The sequence below is a fragment of the Bactrocera oleae genome, chromosome 2 (genome assembly GCF_042242935.1).
Source record: "Bactrocera oleae isolate idBacOlea1 chromosome 2, idBacOlea1, whole genome shotgun sequence".
Lineage (NCBI taxonomy): Eukaryota > Metazoa > Arthropoda > Insecta > Diptera > Tephritidae > Bactrocera > Bactrocera oleae.
The window spans coordinates 6588698-6601766 of NC_091536.1; the positions used below are offsets into that span (position 1 = coordinate 6588698).

The following is a 13069-nucleotide window of genomic DNA, read 5'->3' on the forward strand; positions in this document are numbered from 1 at the left end:
TTCCACAGCAGCAGAAAACAACAACAACAACAACTGGAATAATAACGCTTCAATAAGCTTCTTTAGTTTTAGTAGCTCACTTGATATGGTCAAGTTGTGCCGGATAAGTGCTTGGTGGTGGAGGCATCGGTCGGCGAATGAGTGAGTGAGTGAGAAAAATGCGCTAACACAAACAAACACACACACATGCACACGGGTGCTTACAAGCCACTTCTCAACCAGGCAGCTCAAGCCAGTTAGTCAATTGCAAACTTACTTGCCTCAGTTGGTTTAGTTGCTGGAAAATCGCGTACAGTTTGTCAAGATGCAAAAAAGGCCACAACCAGTAGCTAACTGCTGGCTACAACAACAAAAACCGCCAGCAACTACTACCGTGTATAAGAAAAATATCGCAATGGAAATAGACATCTATGATTCCTTCGCATCGCTGCTATTTCGCTGATTGTTTGCGGCTTTGGCACTTACTTGGCGGTTGTCTGCTGGTTGCTGGTTGTTGCTTGTTGTTTGCTGTTTGCTGGCATCTGACGTTGATTGCCCAACTAGCAACACGTTTCCAGTTCAGTGAGCATCACCTGCTGTCGCCCGCTGCTTACACAAGCTTTTCAAGCATCCTCTTAGTCATCACGGCACTTTCATTTCCTTTCCTTTTCTTAAGTCGCTCTCCCCCCACCCTTCACGCCGCAGCAACAGCTTTTCATGCATTCTGAAGAAGAAGCGGCAGCTAACTGACATTAAATTCAATTTGTCGCCGTCACAGTGCATTGACTTAGAGCCATGGAGGAGAAGTGCTCGCAAAATTACATATGCCTTTGTATGTATGTATGTGTAAATGCTTGCGTTCTCATGTGAAAGGCTTTCCGACCATCAGGAAATAACTGAATAATATGCCAAAGTAATCTCTGTGGGCTCCGATACACTTTGTTATTATTTAATTATAATTATTATTTGAAAGGTGTAGTTATGGTTAATTAAGTGTAAGAACTCTGAAACATAGTTACATTAAGCTTGCTTTCGTTTTATCTTAGGCAAGTAAATTATGCAGAAAGCATTCTTAAAAATATTTCCTGCCTGCGTTTAATCTTAATGTTTGGCAGGGTGAATGTTTAGCTTAAAAAGTATCTTGATGCAAGGAAATGGCTTTTGAAGGCCAGTACCAGTTCCACGATCAAACTTCACGTGCTTCTCTCCCCAAGAAGCTGCTCTTTTGTCGGAACCGCCAAAATCAGTATCAGACCACTATAACATAAAGCTGCCATACAAACTAATCTATCAAAAACAAGATAAAAATCCTTTGTGTACCCTTTTGTGCCATAAAAAATACACCTCTGAAAGGTATTACAGTTTCGTGGTAGCCGAAGATCACGTTTTTATATAATCGTCAAAATAATCAAAGTCAAAAATCTAAGTGTTTCATAAGTTCAGCTAATGAAAGCACATATAATTTATACCTTTTGAAATAGCAGCGGTCGTAACAACTTTGGAAACTTCCAGTTTTCGAAGGTCCGTCGTATAAAAAACTATTTGACGTCTATAAATCACTACTTTCGGTAGCTTTTAGTCCGAATATAACATAAGTCATTACAAAATCGAATATGCAGGTCTCTTTATAACTGTTTCAGTCATTCTTGATTTTTATTCGAACGTTCTTGGGCAAAAATCAAAGCCCACCCAATAAAATTTTGTAAAATTCCAATTTCACTTATTTCTCCATACTCAACATTTTCTCGCAGCTCCACTAACCAAGTTGACATTTTATCCAACCCTTGTTATTCTCCCCACTAAATTCTATACTTTTCCAATCACACTCACAACAAGAACGTTAATTACGCTCTCGCTCAAAACAACAACCATTCCAATAACTACACTCCAATGGTTTGATAAATATGAAAACTGTTTTATAATATTTTATAATTTATTTCTTTCAAGCATTGTCTTTTAAGCTTCTTTTTCTAATCTGTAAAATTGTTCCGCCTTCTTCTTTGCAGATAACTACAAATATAGCGTATGCCCCCAATCCGAACTCGAAAAACATTTACCAAAATTCCAGAAAGCGCTCAATAAACGCTTAAACAAAATCTCAAAGCCCAAAAAAGAAATATGGTCAAAATGTGAGGCAAAGAAAAGCAAAAACAAACAAGTTAAGATCTCGCTAAAAAATGCTTAAACGCAAGAGAGCAAAGTGAAAAGAAACATTATTAACAAAAAAAAACGTAAACACAGTGTATAAGAGAGAGCGAGAGAGTGAGAGATAGAAAGAGAAAGAAGCAAAACCGACAGAAAACAGTGGTGGAGTAGCGGCGAAATTCGCTAAGAAGACCCAGTCCTTGTGCCGTCAGCCGTTCAGGCGTACAGCGTCTCGGTTTACTGTCCCTAGAGATTGAACGCATGCAACTGTGGGACGTGTACGTAGATATACCAAAAGCAACAACAGCAAATAACAACGAGCTGTCATAACGTTGAGACGACTAAGATGCAAAGAAAAGTAGCAACGACGGTGTGAGGCGTCCCGATTTTAGAGCAAAGAAAATTCGAGCTAAAGGCAGCAACAACAACAACAAAAAGCAGAAGCGGTCGGTCAACGTGCCTGCAACAATAGTGAAACGAAAAGAAAAATACAACAAACAAGCGTACAATTTTCGGCGTGTGAGAGCGCGAGCAGAGCGCTCAGCAGAAACACACGACGCCACTATAAAAGTCAGCGTGCTTATACTCACACCTCAGCTGCAGCTGCAACAACGGTGAGGAAAATTAATTTTTTTCCCTAAACGTTGCATCGCATAAAAGCAGGTATTGTTTGCTACAAAACTAGGGTGAGGTGAGAGCACGAGCAGCCAAACTATCGACGTGTCAAAGCCGATAAGAAGACAGCGTGTTAGAGAGGGAGAGCGCGTGCCATATACGAAAAGTGCATACAAACCCATTGGGGAGAGGCGAAGCGAACGCAGTAAGAGAGCGTTACTGAGAGATAGAGAGAGTGCGTGTGAGAGGAAGTTGTTAAACTAGCAAGCCTTGCAACGAGAGCAGCTTGCCACAACTGGAACTGTTTTTAGTTGCACCGCGCGCGTGTATTTGTAACGACGGGTGATGTGGGTACACAACAATTGCAACAAAAACGAATAGTCGTCAGGCTGGTTGCAAGCAAAAGGTGGTCACACAAGTCAAAAACAGCATACGAACCAAACAAGCAAGCAACGAACGACTAAATAACAAACCGCCACTCAATAAGGAAGCAGCGCGCGGCAACACAACACACCAAACAAAAAGGTGCAAAAGAAAAACAATAAAGCCAGCTGTCGGCTAATACCCTGCGCTGTAAACGAAACACGCACACACATACACTTACAGAAGTATTTACATACGCACGACGGCAACACTACACTTTACACCTTTTATCCTCCACAAAGTGGAGTGGAAAATAGACTTGGCTGACGGATTGACTGAAAAGTGTAGCACAGCAGAATAGTTTTTGTTTCTGAGGCGCGTGCACACGCAAGGAATTGCAGCAGAAACGTGTCGGTTGTGTTACGAATGAAATTAGCGCCCAAACGGGGTGGATAAATCTGCGAGTAGTGAGCAATTGCACACAGGGACGTGACGCACAAATCCCTGCAGTGCGCTAAAACCGATAAAAAAGCGTTAAAAAAGAAATATAACTACAACAGCACAAACGTATGGTGGGCGGTTTACAGTTATTGCTGACGCATTCGCAAATGCAAATTTCATACGAGTATTATTATTATGGGCCGCTCCAAGTTTCCCGGAAAACCGTCCAAGTCGATTAATCGTAAGCGCATCAGTGTATTACAATTAGATGACGATGCGTCGACGGCGGCGGCGACGGAGCCGGAGGATGGTGTAAGCGCGTCGGCAACGACGTGTGTTGGTGGTGATAAGCGCGGCGGCGGCGGCAATTGTGATGACGACGAAGATGGACACAATAAGAAAGGTGGTGGCCCCGGAAGCGGTGGCGGTATCGGCGGAGGCGGCGGCAGCAGCCAAGCCGGTACAAGCGGTGGCGCTGGTGGTGGTGGAGGCGGCGGCGCACGCAATGGCCGAAATGTGAATGGCAACAGCAGCGCCGCCAACAACGGCAGCAGCAACGGGGCAAGTGGCAGTAGTGGCGCTAGCGATAATGTTACCACACACAAACAATGCGCTGGTGCGAAAAACACTACTGAGACGGTAGTGAAGAGAGCAGCGCTGACTGCTGTGAGCGGCAATAAAGGCAAAAGTAGGAGCAGCAATCGTGGCAAAAGCAAGCACAAGGATACAACAGATAAAAAGCTTGCAACTGCACTTGATGACAACAAACAACGCGATGAAAGTGCAGATAAAGCAGACGATGAAACGCGCGCAACGCGCCATACAACAGCAGCCAATGATAAAGTTGATGCTGATTGCACGATGACTGTGGCAGCGCATAATGCGAATAAACAGCAAGCTGCTATAAAGACAATGCCGACCGAAGATGACGATAAGATGAATGCGAACACAGCAGATATGCAGGAGTATGCTGAAATTAATGAGAATGATGGCTGTGATGTTGATGGCGTTGCCAATGATGAAGACGATATCGACGAGGATGAGTATGAGGATGACAATGCATCGTCTACTAGTCGCAAATCACAGCTATCTGGCTGCTCAACAGCCTCCACGACAAACTCCTCCGCCACCATTACAACCATCAACAGCAGCAGCACAACGACGGTGGCATTGGCATTTAGTCGCAGCAAGCGTGATGGTAAATTTAAAAACTTGAATCTTGCCAAACCCGAGGTGATGTTGCCTTCATCGGCTAAATTACGGCAACTACAAAAGCAAAACCAACTTAATTGCGCATCACCGCCAACAACAGGCGCAACAACAACAGCGAATGCTAGCAGCAGCGGTGGCAACAACAATAACACACTAACAAGCTGCAATAATAAAAGTACAACAGCGTTACCCGCAGCGACAACACCGCATCGCATCTCGAATCCCTTCGCTGTCGCTGGCAAACTTTGTGCGACGACAAACGACACGGATGACGACGATGCATCGTGTATCATGGCCGTTGATGCGGTAATAAATGGCAATGGTGTGGGCACAACTACTACTGCGCAAAACGGTGACAGTAGCGTTGGCGATAGTGGTGGTGGTGTTGGTGTTGGTGTTGCTGCCGGTGTAGAAGACAGTTGTGTTGACAACGAAGGCGCTGCAGTGGTGAGTGTTTTTGATTGCATTGCGCTTCCTTACATTGCCTTCATCATTATTATTATTTTTTTTTTCGCTTTTTTCCGACACATTTTTTTATTTGCAAATCTTTCTTTGTTGTTGCTTTTATTTGCGTTGTAATAATATGCATTTGCGCGCGCCTTAAAGTTGTTGACTACCTTTGTCGATTCTGCTGTGGAAGCTCCTTTTGGCTTTTTGCCCCTTTTGAAATTCCTTCCCGGTCGGTTCTTCACACACCGCACACACATATACACTATTTCGTTTCCTTTATTTTATTGTAATTCGTTTATTTTCTGCCTTGCAGCTTTAATGTATTTGTTGTTTACGCTTTTGTTTGCTTTCCGTGCTGTTGTTATTTTTGTTTGCGGCATTTGTCCGCACAGGTAGTCGCTTGGTCTCACCGTTGATTGTGTTGATCTTTTATGGCATTTAGAAGAATTGATTCATCGTTACAAATTGCTGCTTCAAAATGGTATTTGGTTTTCTTCGTTAATTTGTTTTACGCAAACTTTTTGACCGCCTAATGTGTGAGGTGTGGCCCGATTAAATGGGCGCTTTTGTTTTTTGCTTTCCTTTCAACATTAAATGTTGATTTTGTTAATGAGCTTATTTATGGCGTATAAAACAAGCAATAAGCTTAACTACCATAACCAAAATAGCAGTATCGTTAAAAATGCAGCTTTCGCTAAGTGTTTTGAAAGCTTTTTAGCAGAACTTTTGTAAAAACGCTTGTTCTTCATTTGGTGACGTTTAAAAATGCGGCTTTTACTCAGTGTTTGAAGGAGCTTTTTAAGAGATCGATTGAAAAATAAAGCTTTCACAAAGTTTTTAGAGAACTTTTTGACAGAGCCTTAAAAAAAGCTCCTCCTTTTTTTGAGATATCGTTCTGAAACTTTGCACACGTCCTCAATATGTTGCTCATTTGTGTGAATTATCGATATCGGACGACTATAGCATATAGCTGCCATTAAAACTGATCATTCAAACTCAAGTCCTTGTATGGAAAACTTTTTTATTTGACGAGATATCTTCGAGAAATTTGGCACATATTATTGTTCAAGGTACCGCTATAATTTCCGAGCAAATTGTTCGGAACGAAACACTATAGTATATAGCTGCCATTAAAACTGATCAATCAAAATATCTTTTTATACGCTTTTATGCTATAAAGAATACACCTTTGTAGGGTATATTAGTTTTGGTGTCGCTGAAGTTAACGTTTTTTCATCATTAATTATCTGTTAAAGCAAATGCTTTCTGTAGCTTTACAACTTAAAATGGAAAGCTTTAAACACTTGATCGTTCACCTGCTCATCATTCACGATGACTACTCATGCATTGTTACTGATTTATGCATAGAAAAACACATAAAATTAAGCAATTAACTTAATTATAGCAATAAGCTTAATTACTATTCATTTCCGAGGCAATATTGTCGTGCAGCGTAAAGTTTTTCTTTATTTTTTTAATTTTTTGAATACATTGTTAATTCAATAATATTTCAGAAACCATGAGGTTTTTTTCAGAACTGTTTGTGCTTTTTATACTCTCGCAACCTGTTGCTACAGAGTATAATAGTTTTGTTCACCTAACGGTTGTTTGTATCACCTAAAACTAATCGAGTTAGATATAGGGTTATATATACCTATATAAATGATCAGGATGAAGAGACGAGTTGAAATCCGGGTGACTGTCTGTCCGTCCGTCCGTCTGTCCGTCCGTCCGTGCAAGCTCTAACTTGAGTAAAAATTGAGATATCTTTATGAAACTTGGTAGACATGTTTCTTGGTACCGTGAGACGGTTGGTATTGCAGATGGGCGTAATCCGACCACTGACACGCCCACAAAACGCCATTAATCAAAAACAAATAAATTGCCATAACTAAGCTCCGCAATAAGATACAAGACTGTTATTTGGTACACAGGATCAAATTAGGGAGGGGCATCTGCAGTTAATTTTTTTTTTAAGTGGGCGTGGTCCCGCCTCTAATAGGTTTAATGTGCATATCTCCTAAACCGCTAATGCTATAATAACAAAATTCACTGGAAGCAAATGTTTTTAGCACTTCTATTGACAGAGTGAAAATAGTTGAAATCGGGTGGCAACTCCGCCCACTCCCCATATAACGGTACTGTTAAAAACTACTAAAAGCGCGATAAATCAAGCACTAAACACGCCAGAGACATTAAATTTTATCTCTGAGATGGTATAAGATGGCTTTATAGGAACCGCGTTCAAAATTAGACATTGGGCGTGGCACAGCCCACTTTTAGGTGAAAACCCATATCTTGAGATCTGCTTAACCAATTTCGACCAAATTCGGTGCATAACGTTCTTTTCATGTTTCTATGTCATAGTGCGAAAATGGGCGAAATAAGACTACAACCACGCCTACTTCCCATATAACACCATTTTAAATTCCATCTGATTCTTTCACTTTCCACTATGCAAATCAGGCAACAATGACTGTATCGGGATAAAACTTTGCGTGAATAATGCGATTAAAGTATGTCACCTTGTGGCCAAAAATTGTCTAAATCGAACCAAAACTGTTTAAGCCCCTAAGTACTAAATATGTGGACCCCAGTGCCTATAGTTGACCTTCTACCGAAAATATCAGTCAATCCACAAAGAAATCTCAAACAAGTATACTATTTGACTTTGCTAGAGTATAAAATGTTAGGTTACATCCGAACTTAACCCTTCCTTACTTGTTAAGTTTATTTTGTATTATTGCGAGAGTTATATTTATTTAAGAGCTTTAAACTTATAATAATTAAAAATTAAAAATAAAATGAAAGCAATTGTTATGTGATGTATCATCACCTGTGTGCTTATACTTATATAATCATTATCTAATTGATCACTTGATTGATAATATATTGATCATATAACAATCAACTATTTAATAATGTGATAGTTAACTAATAGATTATATGCTCAACATTTAATAAAGAATTAATTGATAATTTAATCATCAGCGTTGCCAACAGTTTTTATTCAACACTTAATTTATTGATCATCTAACGTTTATGCTCCCCTTATCATGTTTTTAATTCGTCCTTATTATGGTCACTCGGATCTATTGTTACTCTCACGTACTCTTCATTTTGTTTTGATGTCGTATGTATATCTGACATATTCGTTACTACACATTTTTTCGCCTCTTGTTGTATTTTTTCATGTCATTTTTTTCATGTTATTTTTTTTAAGCATTTTATCACTTCAATCTGTATAGATAGATTTTTTTATGATTCAGACGCTTTATAAGGTCTTTTGTGATTCAGCTCAATGATGCATCACATTGATAATATGAACGTGTCATCCTTAAAAAAAAAAAGTTATGTTCTCATTAATAGCTCCAATTTATTTGATTTCCAATGAGCATACGCTGAAGCTTTTAGATAAATTTAATGTTCTCACAGATGCTTATGGTCTTTTTTATAAATCAATGTAAAAAGTTGTTCAGTATCATGTTTTACGCTAACAAGCCATCTAGAAGAGAAATTTTACCGAATTTTATTACAAATCTAGATGAAAACTGGATGGGCGACTCATTGTGCCCTATATCGCGCAAGTGCTTACTAGTAAATTAACAAAATTTGGAAATTTTTCTTCTTAATTGCATCTAAAACCGTTACATAACAGTGTACGACAGCTTGAATACTTTTTACTGGACAGTTTCATTTATCCTTTAATTTAAGGGTTCCAGAATAAAGTATAATTTTTTGAAGAATTTCTACTTGTACGCAATAGTATCATTCAAGCTCGATTTCCAAAACTATAAAAAAGTTACAAATAAAGTAATTTTATTGTTAAAATCTGATCTTCCTAACAGGAATCAACTGCAATAACGATAGTTATAGACAGGGCTATGTATATATTTCAATATTAATACACGAATTTGATTGTGTGTTACTCAGATCTAGTAAAAGTAAATCCATTATTTAGCATAACTAGAATGATCCGATTTAGGTGAAATATGCAGCGTTTTGTTCGCTTGTTGCCGCTTTGGAGGTAATATCATGATGCCACTCTCATAAAAACCCACATTTTCACAAGCCTCTCTCGAGGCGAATTTTTCACCAGCAAAATCAATTGCCATAGACAGAAACAGGTAGTAATCATAGACAGAAACAGGTAGTACCAGACTTGGACTATAAAATAGAGGCATAAGATCCACCCAAGAAAGTTTCTGTGGCATCTGGCGAGTCACTATCGTTGCGTGTGGCCTTGCGTTGTCTGTAAGGAACAAAATTCCTCTCTTTATGGTCACTTCTGGGTCATTGCTACGTTCAGACTGTCCAATTGTTGACAGTCCGGGTTGTGATAAAGAGTTTGACCGTAGGGAAGCAGCTCACAGTAGATGATACCTTGGCAATCCTACCAAACACATGGCAAAAGTTCCTGGCCGACTGTTTTGCGTCGGCTCACCGCGATTCGACCACGACAGCTCTCGTCTTAAGTAACCCACTTTTCATTAATAGTAATAATCCGCTTCAGAAATGGATCGATTTAGTTATGACTCAGCAGCGATTCGCCAATTTAAATTCGGTCCATGACGTTAACTCGTGTGGTACAAATGCATCGAGCTTCTTTTGTATTTAGCTTTATTTAAATGGTTCCAAAAGGGTTTTAATGCAATATTTAGTTCAAGGGCATTGAAACAGTGCATACATAACGGTCGAACTCTGTCGACTGTTACAGTATCAGATATCAGTATTCACATTTTCAGCCGCCTCGCTAGAGTTTTCATCTTTAGCAAGCTGAGTCGAGATAACCCTCTCTCGAGTCCCTCTGTGCCGTCTGGTTGTATATACGTGGAATAGTCTTTCAGTTTTTGAGATATCAATCTGAAATTTTATATACGTTGTTTGCACTCCAAGATGTTGCTCATTTGTCGGAACCGCCAATGTTGGACAACTATAGGATAGAGCGGATAGAGCTGTCATACAATCTGAACGATCAAAATTTCTTCAAAGTTCTTGTATGGGTAACTTTTTTACTTTCGAAGGGTATTCCAACTTCGGCGCAACCGAAGTAAACGTTTTTTATTGTTTTTTTTTTTTCTTTGTTTATTTATTTATTTTTTTTTTTGTTGTTTGTTTACCTTCTTTAACAGTGTCAATACCAAATTAAGCTTATTTTATTTTAATTTTCCACTTGAAACATTAACGCCCAATGAAATCAAATACTTGACAAATAAGTATGTATACATTTGAAATTCTATTTTATCAAGAGTGTCCATAATGAGTTTTCCGCCGTGCGTGAACTCTAAAGCGCAACCATTCCAATTTTGTCACGCATGCATCTTTTTCACAAGCATATTATTATTCAAAGCCCGCTTTGTTTACATTCTTAAGTGCTCACACATACAATTACATTCAACCGTACATGTGCCCTTGCGCACATATTTACCATCACAACAATGACAGCGCAAATAAAAGCATTTTCATATCCTTTCACATGCGCTTGCCATATTTTTTATTGTTCCTTTGCACGCCCTTCTTTACACGGCTGCCTTTGTGTACGTATTCGTGCTAATCGAATAATATGCGCTCTTGCAGAAACCCAACACGACGAATGAAATGCCTACAACCAGCTGCAGCAGTAGCCAAAGGCCCAGTGATAGTACGACCACAGCAGCAATAGTAGCCGGCAACAACAGTATTGGTGAGTCAGCCACTTCAGCCACAACGTCAAGCGGCAAAGACAGCAGCAAAGCAACCACAAGCACAAGTAGTGCAGCAGCAACAGCGGTCGTTGTTAGTAGTGTATGCTCCACAACGTCCACGCCATCAACCGTGTCAACGTCATCATCATCGTCGTCATCGTCCTCGTCGTCTTCTTCCTCAACCGCATCGGGTGGCAAGCAGAAAAAGACCGTCACATTCAAGAATATACTCGAGACGAGCGATGATAAGAGCGCTGTGAAGAAGTTCTACAATCCCGACAACCGCACACCGCTCATCTCGATCATGAAGAAGGAGTGCATGAATAGACCGTTATTGTACTCACGCAGCGGCGAATGCATTGTACGACCGTCGCGCCTAACCGAGATACTCAAAAACAATTCCAACATCGACAAACTGAATTCCTTAAAATTCCGCTCCAGTCACGCAATCGATAGTAGTGGTGTAGCAACAACAACAACAACTTCACTGAGTGGTGCCGGAGCTGTTGGTGGCCACGCTGTCGGTATGGGCTCGTCAACGACCGCAACAATGGCATCGGTGTTCGGCGGTACGGCACTTGCTTGTGCTTTTGGTGCACCAGCTGCCTTTGCCGATGACCGCAAGCATGACACAGTGGCCTTTAGGCTAAGCGAGACCAGCAAGCAGACCGCAAACGATATAAATCCCAAGCGTGAGCATGGCGCAGAGGGCGCTGATTACGTGTGCGGCAGTAGCGCTGCGTCTAACGGTGCACACGAATTGATGGCGGAGAGGCTAGCTGGCGATTTCGAGCGCGATGATGTCGACAATGAGAACGTCAAAGCTGCTGAGGAGGAAGATGAGATTGTAGAGGAGGAAGACGAGGAAGAGGAGCAACAAATTGTGATGGACAAGCATTTTGTGCTACCGAAGCGCAGCACACGCTCCTCGCGTGTCATCAAACCGAATAAATGGTTGTTGGAAGATGGCATCATTTGCAAGAAGGTGTCACATGCAAAGACGAAACAAATGCACGCAACCACAACAGTGACGGCGGCGTCAACAACAACAGCAAATAACAGTGGCGGTGGCGTTGCTGCAGCGAAGAAGGAGCAACAAAATTATTTCGGCTTGGGTGACTATGCGGAGACAGGCAACGCCGCTGGCGATACTTTGGGTTAGTATGTCAATTAATCTAACGGTTCATTTGAAATTTTTAATATCTATATACGCTTTTTCTTACGACAGGTATCAAAAGCAGCAAGGATAGCAAGAGCACAGGCTTCGGCGCAACCACATTCGGTACGAATTTTAGCTCACTGAAAGCGAATAGTTTTGTTTTGCGTCAGCCACGTTTGCAATTCGACTCGCTCGCCGAACGTAATGCCACAGCGACAATGACAAAATCCTTAAATAATCCAGCAACAACACCGTTGTCCATATCTGTGCCGAAGACACCGCCAGCAATGTTGGGTTTGAAATCTTCATTATCCAGTAACACAGCTGGCAGCACATTTGGCATGAGCAGTGTCAATAATTTGTTGGGCAAAAGCTCACCTGGTGCGTAGAACAAACCACAAATGCTTATTTGAATAAGTTATTTTTAGTGTACACCCCGAAATTGGGAATTTTCGAAACGAGCAGTAATTGCCAGTAGTGTTTCAGACAATTTCAAAGTAAAATTTCTAATCACTATTATGTTTTAACCTCAAAATGTTTTTTAAATTTCAATCTTTTTTTTTTAAATTTCAATATTTTTTTTTTAATTTAAATCAGGTGGCAACGTTATAGTCATATTTAAGCTTTTTTCGTTTTAAATTTGTAATTATAACTAGTAAAATTAACAGCTATTTTTATCAAAAGCAAACACTTGACAAATAAGACCGTTATTGGCAGATAAAACAATCATAATATATTATCGATTCCTTTGAAAATGCTAGGGGATACAAGTATTTATACATGTTTCAAGAATATATAGTAAAAAACAATTAAATATGTTTTGAGTTATACGAGATCTCCAACGGCGCTAATAAAATAGGACCTCCAATGCTGCAGTGATTCCGGCCATCTCCATGGATGAAACCTAAAAATAAACAATTCTCGTGTAACTAGAAGATATTCTCCGTACTATGACCTACTATCAAACAATAAATCAAAAATCATAATGGCGGATTTTTTTTTTAAGAGTTGAATTTTACCG

General features: G+C 40.1%; 1 protein-coding gene across 3 annotated transcripts in view; it reads left to right on the plus strand.

Moving 5' to 3' along the window:
* Nucleotides 1-13069, plus strand: part of trx (histone lysine N-methyltransferase trithorax) — a 55463-nt gene that overhangs the window by 26998 nt on the left and 15396 nt on the right. For all 3 annotated transcript variants that reach the window (XM_070107694.1, XM_070107697.1, XM_070107696.1), the window contains exons 2-4: nucleotides 1986-5202; nucleotides 10783-12046; nucleotides 12118-12426. In XM_070107694.1, the coding sequence (XP_069963795.1) occupies nucleotides 3739-5202; nucleotides 10783-12046; nucleotides 12118-12426 (3037 nt within the window). In that variant the 5' untranslated portion in view covers nucleotides 1986-3738. The remainder of the gene's footprint in view (nucleotides 1-1985; nucleotides 5203-10782; nucleotides 12047-12117; nucleotides 12427-13069) is intronic.